The sequence below is a fragment of the Mauremys reevesii genome, linkage group 6 (assembly GCF_016161935.1).
Source record: "Mauremys reevesii isolate NIE-2019 linkage group 6, ASM1616193v1, whole genome shotgun sequence".
Classification (NCBI taxonomy): domain Eukaryota; kingdom Metazoa; phylum Chordata; order Testudines; family Geoemydidae; genus Mauremys; species Mauremys reevesii.
Window position 1 is genome coordinate 83882326 of NC_052628.1, and position 20715 is coordinate 83903040.

General features: G+C 38.9%; 1 protein-coding gene across 2 annotated transcripts in view; it reads left to right on the forward strand.

Moving 5' to 3' along the window:
* Positions 1 to 20715, forward strand: part of FANCC (FA complementation group C) — a 141413-nt gene that overhangs the window by 6098 nt on the left and 114600 nt on the right. For both annotated transcript variants that reach the window (XM_039544268.1, XM_039544269.1), the window contains exons 2-3: positions 5373 to 5554; positions 18971 to 19144. In XM_039544268.1, coding sequence (XP_039400202.1) covers positions 18980 to 19144 — 165 coding nt within the window. In that variant the 5' untranslated portion in view covers positions 5373 to 5554; positions 18971 to 18979. The remainder of the gene's footprint in view (positions 1 to 5372; positions 5555 to 18970; positions 19145 to 20715) is intronic.

Here is a 20715-nt window from a genome sequence, read left to right on the forward strand (position 1 = left end):
GGCTCCGGCTGGAGGTGCGGGCTCTGGGGTGGGCCTGTGGATGAGGGATTTGGGGTGTATGAGGGTGCTCCAGGCTGGGACCAAGGCGTTCGGAGGGCAGGAGGGGGATCAGGGCTGGGTAGGGGATTGGGTGGGGTGGGGTGAGGGCTCTGTTCCCAACCAATGGGAGCTGAGGGGGTGACGCTTGCGGATGGGGCAGTGCGCAGAGCCGCCTGGCCTCCCCTCCCCATAGGAGCTGGAGGGGAGACATGCGGCTGCTTCTGGTAGCCTTGGCATGCATGTATGGAGTGGATTCTGATCCCGCTCCCTGGCTGGAGCACGGGAGCAGGACAAACCCCGGACCCCACTCCCTAGTGGATGTGGCCCTCAGGCCGTAGTTTTCCCACCCCTGCAGTAATCCAAGCAACCTCCCTAATTTCTCCCCTAATTTTTTTCATAAATATTCCTAAAAGTCTCAGAGCAAGGTTTGTATCTCTGATAATGGACTTCCATATTCAGTATGTCTGACTGGTTTTCATACCAAATTTGTTCCATTTTCAAGAAACAAGATGTTTTTCCAACTGCTAGCCTCACAAACTCTTCCTGGGCTTTAGCAGTTAAATTGTGTTCTTTCCATCTTGTGAATCAGCACCAGTAATATGTTTTCTGTAGGTAAAATTATGCCCTCAGCTACACCTGTACAACCACATTAGTCCTAAGTAGATTGTACAGTTGCATGGATGTAGCTGAATTTATAGATAGGGTGAAAGTCAGGCACAGGAAGATTACATGATTTGTCCAGCATCACACAGGAGGTCTGTGTCTGTGCTGGGAATCAGACTCAAGTCTTCTGACTCCCTGAACTGTACTTTAACTGCAAAATTATCCTCCTTCCCTACTTCAAGAGCTACTAGACAGGTTTATTTTCCAAATCTAGATTAACTACGTGACTGTATTGAAATATTCAAAACACTGTGATAAATGTATCATGTTATACAGCTAAATTGGCATATGAGAGGCTCCAAGAAAACTGGGTAAGAGACATACCACTAGCAAATACTTCACAGACAATATATCAAAAGTTCTCATCTGTCATCAAGTGACCTAAATTCATGAGGAATTCCCTTCCAAACTCCTCGCTTAATGTTGAAAATTCTACTTTTAAGCAAATTGATGTTAAGCGAATCCAATTTCCCCATAAGAATTAATGTAAATGGGCGGGGGGGGGGTTAGGTTCCAGGGAATTTTTTTTTGCCAGCCAATAGACATTATAAACATATGCTGTATAAGTTTTAAATAATTTTAAACAAACAATGTAATAGTGTACTCACCAATGATGATTAAGAAGCTTGGTTGAGGCAGGGGCATAGTGAGTTGGGGGCGTGGGGGCTTGCCCCCTTTACCTGCCCGGCTCTCCTGCCGGAGAGCGGGGTCGGGGAGTGAGGGCTTGCCCTGTTCTGCCTGCCCAGCTTTCCAGCCGGGGGTCGGAGCGTGGGGGCATGCTCCATTCCAGCTGCTCGGCGCTCCTGCCAGGGAATGGGTTTGGGGGCTTGCCCGCTCGCTGGATGGAATGCCGGGTGGGCGGAATGGGGCAAGCCATTTTACCCCGCTCCCGCTCCCTGGAGCACTGGACGGGCAGAGCAGAGCGAACCAAACAACCTTATAAAGGAACATTGCGTGACTTTAAACGAGTATGTTCTCTAATAGATCAGATACCTAATAATGAAATAATGTTAGCCAGGACGACTTTCTGAGAAGTTACTGTACATGGTTTTAGAATGTGGAAAGGTCCAATGAATACAAATTTTCTTTTGTATATGATGATGCCAAAAAGTATAAGCAACTTTTGTGACAGGAAAATTATATTAAATTAAAAGTGATGAAATAATTCGGTATTTGTAATTTTAGGTGGATCTTTCATTAATATGAAAACATTCTTGATGTAGATGGCCAGTAATGTCTATTTCAAACATTATGAACAGGTTTACAGTGGTAGACTTCCTTTTTTTTTTACTGTCATGGTGTCATCTACATTACAAACAATTAAAAATTGAGGATCCACTTAAGTTTGACTATCTTTGCAAAATGATGGAATCACTATGTCAATGAGCACAGATGTAAAAGTTTAGTACCTAAAGTCCAAACTCTGTGATCACTTAAAATTGTTTTAGCTCTTCAAAAATGTGGTGGAATGAAAGGACATTAACATATGAAATAATTATTATTCACTGGAAACATTTACAGATCTCTGAATACTGTACATTTTAGTAACAATAGTATTCTTGCAATAAATGTTGCTCTTTAGTTTGTCTGTTTTACAAGATGTTCTTTTGTGTAAAATATTTAAATATTATATTAATAGGAAGGAACAAACAATAGGAATGGAAAATGGTATGAAATAGGGAGGACAACTGAGACAAAAATTTTAAATGCTTTAGGGAAGAATATGAAGAAAGGTTAAGTTCTTTTCAGCTTTATTTCCTTAAGTTTTTCACCAGTTCTTTATGATCAGAAGAGGGTCAAAAAATCTTACTAATTACAAACATCACTTATTGTAGTACATTTAAAAATATGGAAATATAAAGAGTATACATGGAAGTAATTAACTAATTTAAAGCTCCTAAAATCACTAACAAATTAATTTGAATGTTACCATGAAGACCCCAGTCTTACTGAGTAAAAAAATCTTATCTAAATTTAATTGTAATAGTCTGCGTAAATTCTAATAGTATAGTAAATTTAACTGTATAATTTGTGTAACTGGCTGGAATCTTTCTCTGTAAAGGCATTCTTTTAAGAAACCCCAAAAAAACACATCTTGTCTTAATTCAAAAGAATTAATGGACAGTTACAAATTCCTAGGGAATGGTATTAAATTTTGTAAATAAACACATGGCATTCTAAACTTAAAACAAAAAGTTGCTCTGGGTGCCATATAATGTTCTTTTTATTCTGCAGCAGAAATAACCTTTGCTGCAGGTGGATTTAGTGTTCTAAATGAACCTTTACTAAGAAGATCTTATTCTGTGTATATGTGTAGAATAGGGAGGACTGAGACTTCTTTGCAAGATTCTCTTACAGCAGTGTGCTGCTAGTGGATCATGATTTCATTTGACAATATGCTCACATTGTATGTTGATTACATTAATCCATCCCAGTTTTTCACCATAGTTCGATAGCCAGTAGAGACATTGCTACAAAGATATCCCTTTCACCTAGATTGATTGTGACTGACTTTCTGGGCTCCTTCCTAAATTTCTGTAAAAGGTTTTATCTCTTCCCCGGTCTACTGTATTATCAGTTTCTATATTGCGGAAAGTCTAGAATTCAGCATGTAGTCTCAGGTAACTCAGGCTTGATACAGAAGTTAAGTGATATATTCTTCCCTGAGCAAATCCTTGGGAGGTTTTGTGAATAGACTGGGACTCGGGAGACCGGGGTTCTATTGCCAGCTCTGCTACTGGTCTCCTGGATGACCTTGGGCAAGTCACTTCACCTCTCTATGCCTCAGCTTCCTCAAATGCATGGTGATGATACCTACCTCCTTTGTAAAGCACTTTGAGATGTACTAATGAAAAGCATGATATAAAAGCCAGGTATTGTTAAAAATATCTGAATTCACCAAAAAAAACCCCATAAATTTTGATTCCATATATTTTTCAGAGTGGAGCTTATCTCCAGAGAGAAGGAAATGACTTAATATAAGCTGGAAGGCCATAGGTGCTGTACTGGGATGAGTATACATTTCATTATCAAAAGACAGCTTCTTATCTCAACTTGTGCTGAAAAGTTTGGGCCATGATTTTCCTCTTTCTTACATTAGTTTAAATCAGGATTAATCCAGCTGAGGTCAGTGGCGTTACATGGATATAAAAATAGCACAAATGAGAGGAAAAGGCCAAGTGTTTCTAACTTGTTAGAAGAGAGGGACTATATCCTTTCACTTTTAGATTAAATTCACAGTGTGTAACAGAGCATTGTTTTGACTATGAAACCAATGCTCAAGTTGATGCATGCTGTTGAACTTGCTGGGTGGAGGTCAAAATCATAGCTGGAGAACCTATCCCTATCCAAGTTATGGGAGAGGATGTTCTTTTACTCATTTGAAGTGATCCTTTGCCGCCAATTTTAATGTATACAGGTATAAATTGAACTTGTTGACTTGGTATGAATGCAAAGGAAGGCATGTCCTTTTCATTTTTCTTGCCTGCACTGCAGGTCATGTATTATTGTTCTGATCTCAGGGACAATATTGTCATACTACTGGTTGTGCATATTTTTCACCAGCTTTTCCACCACCAGCCTTTCCTTTTTGGTGGGAGGAGTTGGGGGAAGTTTTAATTCTACAGGACAGAAGAAACAACCTCAGATGGCTTTGGCCCCTTCGTGAGTTGAAGAATATGTGTTTTTGTGGAGCTTACCTTCCAGGGTGGATAGAAACAAATGAATTAAAAATATATATATAATTGGATTCTTTTAACTTAAATAGGGTTTTTTTTATTTTGTTGTTTATTATAAATATGTTTTAAAAATAAACCTGTTTAAAATGACATTTGAATTAATACAAAATATGTTAAGGCCTAATTTTATTATAATCTCTTAAAACATTTAAATTAAAAAAAGCTGAATCCGTGAGCCTCTATCAAAAATCTTGAGTTAAAGGCAGCTTTTCTATATATAGAGAGATTTTTTTCCCCCAGATTCTAACTTCTAAGGTCAAGCTTTATAAATGTGGCAAAATAGGTCCTGTACTGTATTAAGGTCTTGTTTTGTTTAATAAATATAAATCTTATATACTGTTTTGTGTGTTTAATTGAATTCCAGTTACCATCCTAATGCAGCTTGACACAAATCATGCACAAAAAATAATTATCTAGTAAATAAGTAATGTATTATTCACCATTTTCTAACATACTAAAAATGTACAATTAATACAAGTATTAAAATATTAAGCTATATAATTGCTTACATAAATGTATTTAGTTATAGTGTACTCTAAGATGTACCTATTCTAATGTAATGGCTCTATTTAGTTATAAATCAACATGTTTTAATGTTTATATCAACCAGTGAAAATGCACTTTTTTAAAAGTAAATTAATGCGTACAAATGGAAGAGTTAATTTAAGAGTTGATTTTAATCGAGCCTTTCCACATGGGAATTTAAATAACCTTATTTAAATCAGTCCACCCGGATTTAATACCCAAGGTAGAAATTCAGTCAATATATCTTTTAGAGAAAGGAAAATTATTTACCTGTTACTCTGGTTCTCTGCAGAATCTAGTTTCATACTTGCCCGTCTTTTCAGAATAAGGCTAAGCTTTATTTGTCATTTATATTTCAGTATAATTTATGCTTATAAATTAAGGAGTTTCTTGCTTTCTGTTAATCAGAGACCTGGAAGGGAACATTCTGGAAGGCACTGACAAGCCAGTGGTTAATTGGTGCACAAAACACCCCTACTTGTGGTTTAAAGGGTTGAAACTCAGGCAGGATCTCTCTTTTTCCAATCTCGTGGTGGAAACCTGAGGCCTGGTCCAGTCAAATTATACTTCCAGAGAAACCAAATTTACAGGTAAGTAATTTCCCCTTACTGTAATCAATTGGTTTGCTCCCCCCCCAAAAAAACTCTAAAAAACCACCCCCTCTCTCCAAAATCCCCCTCAAACTCTGACACTTATCTAAGTTCAAATTGTTCCTTCTGAAGAACTGTCTGTCCCATGAGAGGGAACGAGGAGAAAAAAGACTTTATCTGTTTTCTGCTCCTTGGTTTAGGGTAAAAACAAACAAAAACCAGTCTGTACAGTCTTATTATGTCTGGGGTCAAAGTACTCATCAAACTCTTTTATTAGATGTTTTAGTGTTTTGGGCAATATTCCTGGCAACAGAGTCTCACTTACTACTTGTGCTTTTTCCTCAGTGAGATAGTAAGAAAGCTTTACCTTTGTTTTATCATGTGTTATCCCCCATGGTCAGCTCTGTATACAGACTCAATTCTTGCTTCCATTCTTTTGCAAGGTTTTTTGTCTGGAAATCCAGTATTTCCAATAGTCTGAGTCCTCTATGCTGCCTGTTTGCTCTGGTTCTAGGTGTTGCTTTGTTTGCCTGTTAATCACACTCTCTTCCTTGCTGTAGGTCTCACTAGACCAGTGGTTCTCAACCTATTTACTATTGTGGACTGCATTCAATACTACCTGTATGGCCCTGAGGATGTCACAGCTGTGTGCTGATTGGGCCACAAGCGGTCCACCGGTCGCAGGTTGACAACCACTGCACTAGACTAACTGCTGCCAATGTATACCAGGTGCTGGATAATAATATAAAAGTACTCCATGCTTGTAAATCTAAACTAGCTCCTTATTAAGTGAACTATTTACAGAGTTTCTGCAACTGCATTCCAGTCATGTGCAGACTGGCTGACTTTCCTGATGCCTCCTCTAAACTCTTGCCTCCTGCAAATTGTGCTCATTCCTCCAAGTTCCATGCAGGTTGCCACATGGCGTAAGTGATTCTCCCTGGAAAGAAAACAAAGTGGGCTTGATATCTTTCATGCAGGCATATTGGACTATGGTCCTTGGGATCAGACACTCTGACAGTTCACGTCCCATTTATTTTAGTGATACAATGGGAATATTTATGGAAATCTGAGATTATTCAGAATCATCAGAAAAGTTGATTTATAATCCTGACTGCTGCCAGACACTATAGAAATGAATATAGATTATATGGCAAGTTGAAGAAGACCATGAAGTACGGCAGAAGAAAATACCTCTTTGCTAGTGGTAGCTAATGCGAGTTCTGAGTCAGTAGTTGCCTTTTGTTGCCTCAGAACTAACTGCAGGTCTCTAAACCAGCGGTGTCTAGAGTGAAAACTCTGAACTGGAGCCAAGCTCTCTCAGATTGGGAGCAAAAGGGCTACCAATAACTTTTTGTTCAACTGGGTTACTGGACATTGACCAGAGGGGAGTACCCTGTGGTGATAAGCAAGAATTTCAGGAACAGCTGAACAGATAGCAACCTATTTAATGGCACAACATAAATGAAATCATCCATCATCTACATCAGGTGGAACAGGGAGTGGGGTGCAGTGCAGGAATTTCTAGTCTCAGAATCGGGGACAAATGGAGCAGGGCCCTGCCTGAAACATCTAAATAAGTTCCTAGTGGAGGCTTGTCTTCAAAACATTCCCATTTTACCATCCTCAGACAGTTCTTATGTTTTGCAGATGGGTGGCAGCCTTTCCCCCCCCCCCCACAACTTTGATCATTACCATTTGATCTTTGTTCCCAGATTCTCTCTAGGATCATGGTAACAATAATATTGGTTTTAGGGAAGAAGGCAATTCATTTATCTTTTCCTGGACAATTTTTCTCATCAGGGTTCTGTACAGATATAAAACAGAAGCAAACATACAGTGATAATAATTAGGTGATAGCCGTGTTAGTCTGTATCCACAAAAACAACGAGGAGTCCGGGGGCACCTTAAAGACTAACAGATTTATTTGGGCATAAACTTTCGTGGGTAAAAAAACACTTCTTCGGATGCATGGAGTGAAAATTACAGATGCAGGCATTATATACTGACACATGAAGAGAAGGGAGTTACCTCACAAGTGGAGAACCAGTGTTGACAGGGCCAAGTTGATCAAGGTGGATGTAGTCCACTCCCAATAATTGATGAGGAGGTGTCAATTCCAGGAGAGGCAATGGTTCCTGGCATATCTTGGATTCAAGACAAACAGGCACACAATACCAGGAAAGTCAATCATAAGCCTGGGCTGAGAATGAGTACAAGGTCTCATATTAGAAGAATGTTAAGAGAAGGTGAAGATTGCCATAATGGAAAACAAGTGGTGTCACAAAAATCGGATACTTATTGTAGCCTATTGGGAATTCTGATCTCATACATAAGCATGTTTCCGTGATTCAGAATTCTTATGATATGAAACCACTAATTCTGGGTATCCCCTTCCCATCTTGTCCTGTCTCATCCATTGGCAGATAGTGGACCCAATTGTATAACAGTCGAATTCCCATATTGGTGGATGAAGAGAAACAGGTTTTTTTAGAGGATTTGCCTGATTCAGTTCAGGGAATGGGTACCAGAAAGAGAACACAGTAGCTACCAGATGGAACACAATGATTCAGTGAGGTCTCCGAGTACTGCTCCTTCCACGGTAACAGACCTATTCTGCTGGTGACAATCAGTGTCTGTTTGTGTTTTTTTGTAGTTATTATGAAAACCCTATCAGCACTATCCCAGAGAGAAATTCTCTTGTCCTGGGCCTAACAAAGTTTCTGATCTCTATGTGCACTGCCTGCCAAGGGAGAGATGAACATTAAACCTTACATCGCAGAGATGCATTTAGAGGAGTGGCTCCTATACCCAGGAATATCTCACTAAACATAAAGCAATTTGTTGGTCTGGTGAACAACTTCTTTGTATTTGGAAACAGTAAATAAAGTTCCTCTGTATCAGGGCCTGGGATGTGAGGTGGTGAACGACATTGTTCAAAACTGGGCAGGGTCCTTATTATAAGTTTTCCCATCATTTCCACTGCTCCCCAGGGAAATACAAAAGATGGGAATGAAAGAGTTGCAGTAATACTGTTTATACTGCTATGGCTCTCAAACTTGATTAACTTATTATTGGAAATTTAGATGTCTCTGTCTCATAGAGGAGGTCTGCTATTGCAAAACAAGTCCTCCACTGGGACCAGACAAGTTTAAAACGAATATTTGGAAGAAGTAATTATACTCGTGTACTCCAAAAATAAATTAACAAATAGAACTTATTCTACTGGGTGATAAAAAGTCCACAGTTTAACTACCATGTTTAATCAGTGAAACATAGCCTTGAATGGCCATAGCACAGGAGAGCTTTATTGTATCCAAGCAAAAAATGTCAATTCTCTGTAGTATGTTCTCAGCACATTCAAGAAAAGGAAGTCTTTGTACAGATCCCATTAAATGTTTCCTTGCAACTCCACAAGGTCATAGAGCATATCCGTGGAACTTCAGTGTGCTCCTTACAGCACTACCAAGATTAAATCCTGGCAGGAGATGTCCATATACTTCCTGTCCATTAAAGTAGGCCTCCCAATAACTACTAACCCTGATTAGATGAGTTTGTTGTTTTGAAGCTGAGGGCTTTCTCTCAAAACACCCAGTACTGTGCTTCTAATTCAGACAGGTAGTTCTCACAACTTTCATAGCATTCATTCCCTAAATAAACTTAAGAAATACTCTTCCTTTGGTTAAGCATCAAAGGGTAGGCCTACACTTATGGTGGTGTGTAGAGTACAGACACTGTACTCTTAGCATGATATAAATAACAGTGTAAAGACAGTGAGGCACTGCATAGGTGGGAAGAGTACAGACACACCAGAACCCTAGGGTATATACTGTACACATCTCTCTACACCCCCAAGCAGTGCCTTCCATGCCTACACTGCTATTTTTAGCAGTGTAGTGTCCCACTGCCAGAGCTTTTCCCTGCTGCCGTGGAAGATTCCAGCAGCAGGAAAAGGCTCTGGCAGGAGGGAGACAGTGGTGAAAGGCTCCAGCTGCTGGAGCCTTTCACTGTGGCCTCCCTTCTGCCAGAGCCTTTCACTGCCATGTGTAGCTACACACTGCAGTGTGGACAGAGCCTACCTTTTTCTGAAGCATTTAGCTACATGTACCCTAAATGTCACCGCAAGTGTAGACAAGACCAAAGTCCAGTCTTTAGGAGCACTGTCAATCTCAGGGCAGAGTAGTCATGTCTCCCATATTCAGATTTGCTAGATAGCCATTAGTTCACCAAGTTCCATATATTGGTCATCCAGTCTCAGCCGATGCCATTTCCTTTATTTTGGCAGAAGTCTTCTAAGCGCCTTAGTGCCCAAGGGAAGATGGAGGAGATATTTATATAAGATCTGCCTCAGTTTGGATGTCCATAATTAAAGAATGATCCTGTTTCTCACCCTAGAGGCACATTGCTATGAACAGTTTATTGTAATGGATCTGTAGAGCTTAGCACAAAGAAGAATAGGAAAATTTACTCATGCTTACCTGAAAATTTCCTTTCTATAAGTAATAATATCCACAGATCTGGCCCACCTGGAGACAAATGGATCCAGAATAATGATGGAAACTGACATCCAAGGATGTGGGTTTTGTTGTCATTACCATTCTCTGCAGTAGAAGAAATTGTGATTTTCCTCAAAGTATATTTAAAACAATCTGTACTTTTCAGAAAGTAAATCTGAATTATCCTGGCTTTGGAAGTTATCTCATCTGGAGGGAATTCAGGAGTTGGGGCATTCCCTTGCTGCCAGTGACTTACGGGTCTAATTCTGTCTTTACACTGCATGCAGGCTGACATTGTAATAGATCTGAGAACTTATTACTTGAAGAAAGGAAATTTTCAGATAAACAGGAATACATTTTCCTATTCTTTTGCTTAAATCCAGACTTCATTTCCCTTGTATATACTTGTGGTCTGTTTCCATATACAGATTTTCTTTCAGAGACTCCTGCTTTTTGTCTCTAATCGCTTTCATAAGCCCCATCATACCACTTAAACTTAATTCTCATTTTGTGAGGTTTACTAAAATTACTCATTTTCTTTCCCTAAACTAGATTTTTTCTGAAACTATTTCTCAGAAGAACTTTATATACTGTGCTATTGCTTTGTTACTCTTTTCTTTCTTCCATTGACATGATTGTTGACTCTCTCCATCCATCACTCTCTTCCACCCTTCAATCTTTTGCCCCTCTCTCCCATTTCAAAATCCATCCTGCTGATCCCCAGCTCTGGCTTATCCCCAACATCTGCTTCCTTTGTTCCTGCTCTCACACTGTGGAGTGATTTTGGTGGAAATCCTGTGATCAGGCTGACTTCACTACATATTTGTTCTCTATTTCAGTTCTGCCATTTTCCTAGCTAATTGTATCTCATGCCCACAATCCCATATGCTTTTTTGCTACCTTTGACCCTATCCTCAAACCCTCTTCTCCTCTGCCTCCACTTCTCTCTCTCTCTCTGATTTCTTTTAAGAGAAAATTTACAAAATATGACGTAACCTTCACTGTCCCCTCAACTTGCCTTCTCCTTTCCTCCTACAAATCTTGCATCCATCACAGATGCAGAAATTTCTTGTTTGCTTTCCTCCTCTAACTCCTCCACTTGTCACAATGACCTCATCCCATCTCCTGATCTCCCTTTTGCCCACTCTCAGCCCCTCCCTTATTCTTCTTAATTGCTCTATTTCTTCTGACTCTTTCTCCCTCACAATACAAGCATTCTCTAGTCTTTCCGATCTTGGGGAAAAAACCCACCCAATTACCACCCTATCTTTCTTCTCCCTTTCATCTCTAAATTCATTGAATGCACTGTCTACAAGTGCTATCTGGAGTTCCTCTCCTCCAATGCCATCCTAAATCCTCTCCAATCCAGCTTCCTTCTCTTGCATTTCACTGAAACCGTTCTTGCCAAAATGTCTAATTACCTCTTCCTAGCTAAAGCTTAGGACTAGTACTGCATTCTCATCCTTCTTGACCTGTCAGCCGCCTTCAACACATTTAACCATGTTCTTCTTGAAATCTTGTCTTCTGTGACTGTCTTCTCTTGGTTTTCCTCTTACCTCTCTAATCACACATTCAGTGTCCTTTGGAGGATGTTCTTCTTCCACCAACTTTCTGTGGGGGTCCCGCAGGGTTCTGTCCTGGTTTCCCTGTTTTTCCCCCCACTACACCTTATATCTTGGCGACCTCATCTGCAAACAAATTCAACTATCCTCTACATACGATGACTCACAGATCTACTGCTCTATTCCAGCACCTATCCCCTTTTGTTCAACTAAAATCTGGGTCTGTCTCTCTGACATCTCCTTATGGATGTCTAGCTTGCGGCTCAAGATAAACAGGGCTAAAACAGAGGTATTAATCTTTTCCCTCAAACCCTTCCCTCTAATCCTTTCTCCATTATTGTGGACAACACCTCAACTTGCCTGTAACCTGGGCATCATCTCTGACTCAGACCTCTGTCCATGTCCTCACATCCAGGCTATGTCTAAGTCTCTAAAAATGGCCTTTTTTATCCATCCACACAGTTAAAACTCTTCTCTGAGCTACTTGGTATGCTAAGCACAAGGTGGGATATTAGTTTACGTATATTTTTGATGAGATTACAAGTTTGATAAAGGTAATAGTGTTGATGTAATACACTTAGACTTCTAGAAGGCATTTGACTTGGTACCACATACAGTTTTGATTAAAAAACTAGAATGATATAAAATTAATATGGCATACATTAAATGGGTTAAAAACTGGCTAATGGATCTCAAAATATAGTTGTAAATGGGGAATCATCATTGAATGGGTAGGGGTGTTTCTAGTGGAGCTCTGCAGTGGTCGGTTCTTGGCCCTATGGTATTTAACATTTTTGTCAATGACCTGGAAGGAAACATAAAATCATCACTGATAAAGTTTGCAGATGACACAAAAATTGGGGTAGTGGTAATTAATGAAGAGGGCTAGTCACTTATACAGAGCACTCTGAATTGCTTGGTAAATTGGGTGCAAGGAAACAATATGTGTTTTAATATGGGTAAATGTAGGAACAAAGAATGGAGGTCATACTTACGGGTTGGGGGATCCTATCCTAGGAAGTAGGGACTTTGGAAAGGATTTGGGAGTCATGTAATGATGGATAATTAGCTGAACATGTGCTCCCAGAGCAATACAGTGGTCAAAAGGGCTAATGCACTCCTCAGTTACATAAGCAGGGGAATCTCAAGTAAGAATAGAGAGTTTATTTTACCTCTGTATTTGGCACGGATGCAACTGCTGATGGAATACTGACGATATCCAGTTCTGGTGCCCACAATTCAAGAAGAATGTCGATAAATTGGAGAGGGTTCAGAGAAGAGCCATGAAAATGAATAAAGGATATAGTAAAAAAACTCAATCTGCTTAGCTAACAAAGAGAAAGCTAAGGGGTAACTTTATTACAGTCTATAAGTGCCTAGATGGGGAGCAATATTTGAAAATATGCTCTTCAATCTGGGAAAGAAAAGTATTACATGATCCAATGGCTGGAAGTTGGAGCTTGACAAATTCAGACTGGATAAAGGCATATATTTTTAACGGTGAGGGTAATTAATCATTGGAACAATTTACAGTGGGTCATGGGGAATTCACAATCACTGCCAATTTTTAAATCAAGATTGCTCTAGGAATTATTTTGCGGAAGTTTTATGACCTGTGTTATACAGAAGTTTAGATGATCACAATGATCCCTTCTGGCCTTGAAATCTATGATTCTAGGTTCTTCCATAATATAAATAGTAAGTATTTTAAGCAGTGGAATTAAGAATGCCTGAAATACTACTCTTAACTCATGATATATTATCCTACCCTAAAAACCTGAGAGAAAAATTGTCATAATGAAAGGAAAAATCTATTTGCAGGAAAAATATAAAACAATCAAGGAGATATGGGATATTTGGTATAGAGAAACAATATAATGAAGTAGACAGTGTATTTTGTGCGAATCATTTTTTTATTTTGGTGTTAGCTAAAAACATTTGTCATCTGTAAGACATTAAATTTGTGGCCTGATCTTCTTATTAAAATTCACTGTCTCTGTGATTTTCAGGGTCATATAGTCTCTTGCTGTTTTAAATTAATGTGATTATTATGGCTGTTAAATCATCCTCAGCTGGACTGTGGTACAAGGGGCCAATAATGTTATATTGTGCAATTATGAAATGACTTTATAATATGAAACCTCATACTGTGGTGCTTAGCTATCCTTTAATACCCATCAGACTGGTAACAAAACATAGATAAAAATTACCATTTTTCAGATTTTGAAGATATGCTGTTCTTTGGAACAGGGGCTGTCTTTTTTATGTTCAGCTAACACAATGAGGACTTGATCCTATTTGAGGTCTCTGGACACTTCTGTAATATAATTGGCTTTCCTTCCCTCAATAAGAGAGTGTTGTTTGAGAAAGACTGGGGTAATAGAAAGTGAATAAAGTGTTCTTTTGGAGTTTAGAGCTAATTGTCACCACTGTAGGAGAAGCAGGAGAGGTTACCTTAAAGTTTTTGTTGGATTTTAGACAATGTAGTTTCACCTAATTTATTTGTAAACCCCTGATGCTACAATATGAAATAATGTTGTACTTAAATAGTATCTGAGATTTTCCTATTTATATATAAAGAAAGCCTCAACTTTTTAAAGGAAACTGCTCTTTAAAAAATAACAATTTGAATTTGCTGCTGTATGGTACCTTGGCTCATTTTCAATAATGTTTTCGTGAATAGTGACCACTTTATCAGCAGCTGGTGAAAGACAGATCTGAAGATAGTCAGAGCTATAAAAGACCCTTCATAGAACTAACTACGATACAAATCCTGGTTAGATGCTGCACACCTATTTTAGCTGATAGATCAAGTAAACAGGTTATGTCATCCTTCAGTAGTACAGAGTCTGCATTTCAGTCATTTGGAACTGCTGGGAGGCATTTGTAGGCTCAACAGTCCCTGTTACTCAGATAGTTCCATGTCAATATATATGCTTCCCAAGGATATGGATCTATACCCACTGCAGGTAATAATATTTATACAGTGTGTTTTAAGGTTTTTTTTGTTTAGGCTTGGGGAAAAGAGATGGTTACAGCAAACAGAATCCATTCCAGTTTTAAGAAAACTAATTTGATATCTTCTTTGAGATTTTGATAGGAGATCAGAGATCATAGACCTCATGATGACTGCCCAGCCTCTGATCTCCCTCCTGATCTCCCTCTCCACTCCCATTCCCCTCCCCTGCACCCCAAAAGGAGAGCCCGAAAAGCCCCAGGACCTCAGCCAATCCCAAAGCCAAAACCCCAACCCCCCCCAAAAAATATGGCCAGCTGGCTGAACCCAGCGGGCAGCTCTCTCCTCAGACAACTCTCTCCAAAAAAATGGAAAGAATAAATCATTGACCTTGTACTATTTACCCTTTGTGTAACCCATACCAGTGTGGCATAATTAATCCATCCTATCATCCCATCTCATCCATATACCATCTCTTCCTCCTTCTTATCTAGCTTAGTTCCTTCATTCTTCCTGTTTCCTCTCCACTGTTTCCTCGGTCTGCTGTCCCAGCAATTTACTACCCTTTAGAATTTCCTTAAATTTCTAATTTTCTAACCTATTTTTCCACATTTATACTTTATGTCGTTTGTCACACAGCTGACTAGCTGAAATCCTTCCCCTCCCTCTGGTATTTATCCTATATATATAAAGAAATATAGTGTAATCTCTTTTCCTCTCTTCCTTCTTTTAAGGAAAACAAAAACCTCCTCCTCTCCTCTCCTCCTTCCTTTTTTTCCATTCTTCCCATTCCTCCTCCCATTCTTCTCCCCCTTCCTTTTTTTTTTTCATTTCCTTCTAAACTTCTTAGACAAAAAACACACACCAAATGAACAAATGATACGTCAAATGATATACTATATAATATAGCACTCACTCCCTACTACCTCTACTAAATACCTAAAAATAATGCAATACCGCATTTTGCTTTCTGCTTGACACATCACATTGCCTGCTCATGGTCATCCTCGATCTCAACCAGGACTCCTCCTCCCTCTCTCCTCTCTTACTTTACTTGCAACTGGTGCGTCCCTAGCTTATAACTAAAATTCTTGTTAGTCATCCCTAAATGCATAACCTTACACTTCTCACTATTGAATTTCATCCTGTTACTAATATTCTTCACTTCCCAGGACAAGTTAATTTTGTGTTTATGTACTTTTCCAGTCATGGATTCAGACTTTCATATTATAGTCTGTACATGTATGTTTTGGATATGGTATGTGACAGCTGTATTCTAACAGTAAGTCTGTTAGCACTTAAAGTGGAACATTCTGGTATACATGTGGAGCTGTGCCTGAGAATCTGGTAACAAAAGTTACTGACTAAATATGTTACATTTCAGACACTAATCCAGATAACTCACTCAACAGAATAAAGCTAATCCATTCCTTGTTAGAAATGCTGCCCGCAGTCTCTGAAGGATGTAACAAATACCCCATGCCTAAGCTCTGCAGGGCTCCTCACTGCCTCAAAGTGAAGAACAACAGGAGTTCGACTGGGAGGGTCTGAGGCAGGAGGAGCAAGGATTTATTTTCCCTTCCAGAAGGCAGAGGGAGTAACTTGAGGTGAATCATACTAAATGTGAACTACTCGGTTTTCTAAATTCTGGATCTGCGTCAAATGTAATGGAAAGATAGGATCGGGTTTCGAGTGTGGCAGTTAGAGCAGAAGTGGAGTGTTGGCCTATAACAGCAAATCTTTTAATTGAAGAAATACCATTGGCTCTGAAGATAAACTGGGGAACAAACCTGTTCTGGGGGGATAGACCAAATTACCCAAGAGGAGTTTCCTTTCTGTAATTTTGTTAGCAATCTTTTTCATTTCAACAGAGTCATTATATTTGGTTTTGTTTTATTTTATTTTATTTATAATTACAAGACCAGTGGTTACTCAAGTGTATTTTTGTTAATCAGTTTGGGCACCCCATGGAGGACTTTGAGTTTAAAGTGATATATCAGATCAGTATTCTATGTGTGTACTTTGTATTTTTGCATTTGTTATTTTTTTCAGTTCTATGGCATATCTCCTCATGTGGCTAAATCAAGGAGAAACTCAGGATAATTCAGGAAAACTTCCCTTTGCAGGGCTAGATTCCATAGTTTAAAAGGTACACAAAAGTGTTGCTGTTAGACTGGGAAAGTTTTAGGCCTCTGAAGAAAACAAACATTGAGATATATCCTAAAAGGCAGGTTGCCCAGGACAGAATAGGTACAAATGAGAATTTGCCGCTCACATGTATTCTTTGGTGACAATCTGGAAGAGTCAAGATCACGATTCAGCAAAACATGCAAGTACATGCTTGAAGGTTAAGCATCTTTTTGAACAGGAATGGATTTAAGCACTTGTTTAGGTGCTTTGCTAAAAACGATGTCCAGGTGCCCATGCCTACAATGAGTACAGTAAGTAAACCCCTCTGAAATAGGTCATCTAGACACATTAGAGGATTGGGCCAAAAGAAATATGATGAGGTTCAACAAGGACAAGTGCAGAGTCCTGCACTTAGGACGGAAGAATCCCATGCACTGCTACAGACTAGGGACCGAATGGCTGGGCAGCAGTTCTGCAGAAAAGGACCTAGGGGTTACGGTGGACGAAAAGCTGAATATGAGTCAACAGTGTGCCCTTGTTGCCAAGAAGGCTAATGGCATTTTGGGTTGTATAAGTAGGGGCATTTCCAGCAGATCAAGGGATGTGATCATTCCCCTCTATTCAGCATTGGTGAGGACTCATTTGGAGTACTGTGTCCAGTTTTGGGCCCCACACTACAAGAAGGATGTGGATAAATTGGAGAGAGTCCAACGGAGGGCAACAAAAATGATTAGGGGGCTGGAGCACATGACTTATGAGGAGAGGCTGAGGGAACTGGGATTGTTTAGCCTGCAAAAGAGAAGAATGAGGGGGGATTTGATAGCTGCTTTCAACTACCTGAAAGGGGGTTCCAAAGAGGATGGATCTAGACTGTTCTCAGTGGTAGAAGATGACAGAACAAGGAGTAATGGTCTCAAGTTGCAGAGGGGGAGGTTTAGGTTGGACATTAGGAAAAACTTTTTCACTAGTAGGGTGGTGAGGAACTGGAATGGGTTACCTAGGGAGGTGGTGGAATCTCCTTCCTTAGAGGTTTTTAAGGTCAGGCTTGACAAGCCCTGGCCGGGATGAGAGAGGGAGAATAAGATAGGTAGCAGACTGATGAGAATATGAGGGGGAAAGTAAATGAGGGGAGACAGGCGGCTGGATGGGAGACAGGCGGCTGGAGGAGCAGGTAGGGAGTACATGAGTAAGACAGCTGCCTATCCTGTCTAGACAGGGAGAAGATTAGAGATGGGTAGGACAGCAACTCCCCACAACTCAAGGGTTAGGAGAGGGTAAGACGAGTGTCATCTGAGTAGTGACTAGAGAGTGTGTGTGTGGGGGGTGTTCAATTCTGACCCTGTGATGTTCACAGGTGGCTTCCTCAAAAGGTGAAGAAAAATCTTAAAGCAGGTAAAAAATGTGATTAAAAATCATGATTTTAAGCCAATTTAATTTTTGAAGTATTTTAATTTGGTTTTAGTTCATGATTTTTGAATGCTTGACATTCGTCATACTGATCTGGCCCTAGGCATGCTGCTTCTTGGAAATACTGAATTCCAAGTATATAGTGGGTCGTACAGTTTTAATTAAAACAGGTTTATAAATAAGATTGTAATAATATTTTCTTTTTTTCTGTGTTTAATAAGAAATTAAGGGGAAAAGACCAAAAATAGGGGATTAAATTCATTAGACAACTTTTAAGGAAATAACTTTTCTTGCCCAAAAAGCTAAAGGATACTAACAGATGTAAAATTTTAAAACATTTCCTCACTTTTGATAACAAACTGTTTTAAAACTTTCATACTAATTTGAAAACTGGATATACTTTAGATTTCTCATGGTATGAAATAAATCCTAAATAAGCGTCATTTTGAGAATATATGTTATCTTCTTGTAAAAATAAGATACTACAGGTGATGGGTAGTGAAGTTTCACAAACAATACATTGCACACAGCACAGCTGCATTTGTGTATACATACCCCCACACGTTATTTTACTACTCTTCTAATGAAATATTGGTGATGACAAATTCAGATAGTAAAAATCTGAGCCCCAGCTGGGTGATATATTTTAAAGTACTGATTACTATTCCATCACTGCTATTTTGACATAAAGGGGTCATTATTTTACCCTCTTATAACTATAGAAACCACTTTACTGCTTTATGGAGTATCTACAGACTGAAAAAAGATTCTCTTAATTTCCTCCCACTTCACAGATGAGATATTAGCAAACTTTTTTCCCATTGTATGTTTAGATATGTCTGATTATAGTTCTAATCTTTTTTAGGGGAAGGGGATGGCCCAACATGCTGATGTCCCTAAATTGAGCTTTCAGTATTGGCTGGATAAGGCTGTTGAGTGGGGTCAAACCACCACTTTGGAATCCCAGCAAGATGTCTGCCTTCAGTTGCCTAAGTTACAGGAGTTTCTACAGCAGATTTATGAATCCTTGAAACATATGGTAAGTAATTTAGCAGGAAGAATGAACTGTTTTGAAGACTGCCTCAAACAACCTGAACCCCATGTTTTGACAAAACCAAAAAGTGAATGGTAGCAGAAAGGCTTGTGGTATTGACCTAATGTATTGCTGGATAAAAGAGGCAAATTGGGGAAACAGCCACAGGTAATGCAAACAGGAATGTGTTTCCTGTGTCCCTGATTTACTGTGAAAGGAGCTTTTTTTTTTTGATTGGTTATGTTGTCACATGAGATTTCCTAGCCAATCGAGTAGAGACTTTTAAAAACTCTTTAAAATAAACACAAATTTGATTCTTGTTGTCAGGTCATAAATTGGATTATTTAAAGGCCTTTACATGCAAAATTGTAACTGATCCCTTAAATCCTAAAGAGTCTGTTGACATGCTAAACCCAGTGCTGTGGCACATATAGTGATTTCCAGCACTATGGTCGGATCACTGGCAAATGTTACTAACTATTCTAGTTAGTAATTTGAGTATTTTCTTTCTTTCTTTCAAGTCAGGTAAACTTTAGGTGGTGTTTTTTGTTGTTGTAACTTTTGTGTGCATTGATTCAGCATAGCAGTTTTCAATAATACAGTATCGAGTTGTGAGGTTAAAATGCTCTTCACCTCATGAAAAGATTAACAAAAGAAAAGTATTATTTTTTTTCTGAAGTTAAAGTGCAGTTTTCAAATTGATTTTTGAGTGTTGAGAATTTTTTGTGTGTATGTATACTTTAAGAATAGAGATTTTTATATGAGAATAAAAATGAAATCTGTTTTTTTTAATGTTGCTACTTCAGTGAGTACTTTCTGAGATTTGGCCTCAAATGGACCTTCTGTATATGGCCCCAGAAAGTCTAGGACCAGCCCCAATCTGAGACAAATCTGAGGAATTTATTGCAGCAGCAGGAGATGGTTATTGTTTCTGCTACTTGCACATTATCTCAGCACACTACCATTTTTAAAGCCTTCATTTATTAGACAGTAAAGCTGCAAATACTGAAAAATAGGCTGATTGCATAAGGGTCTATGTAAACCCCACTATCTACTACTTTTTATAGTGAAGCTGCTTTCTATTTGGTTAAATGTTCCTTGTTTTTTTGGTAGGTTCAGAGTCTTAAATTTTATGTTGTGACTGACTCGTTATGATGTCATTTGCCATGCAGTAAGCAGGAGTAGTAATATGTAGATATTTATCTTTATGCCATAGCTTCTATTAGTTTCTTCACAAACTCCATGGCATAATGTAAGAAAACTGTAGGGATCAACAGACTACTTTAATTGTATTTTACTATCTGGAAATTTGTGTTATTTACAAATATTATAGCCTTTCCTGACTACTCCACATAAGGAAAATGAAGTTAATTTTCCAACATAATTAAACATTACCCTAAGGGAAATGTAGCTGAGGTTTAGCTGACCTGGATGAAGTATTAAGTTACAGCTGTGGCCTGAAAGCTTTGCTTTTATTAAATATCTGAAGGTCTTCTGCTCCCCGATGTGTACCTTTAGCAAAATAATAATGTAATTTACAGTTATCTAGGTAATTAATGATAATCAAATATTTTTGG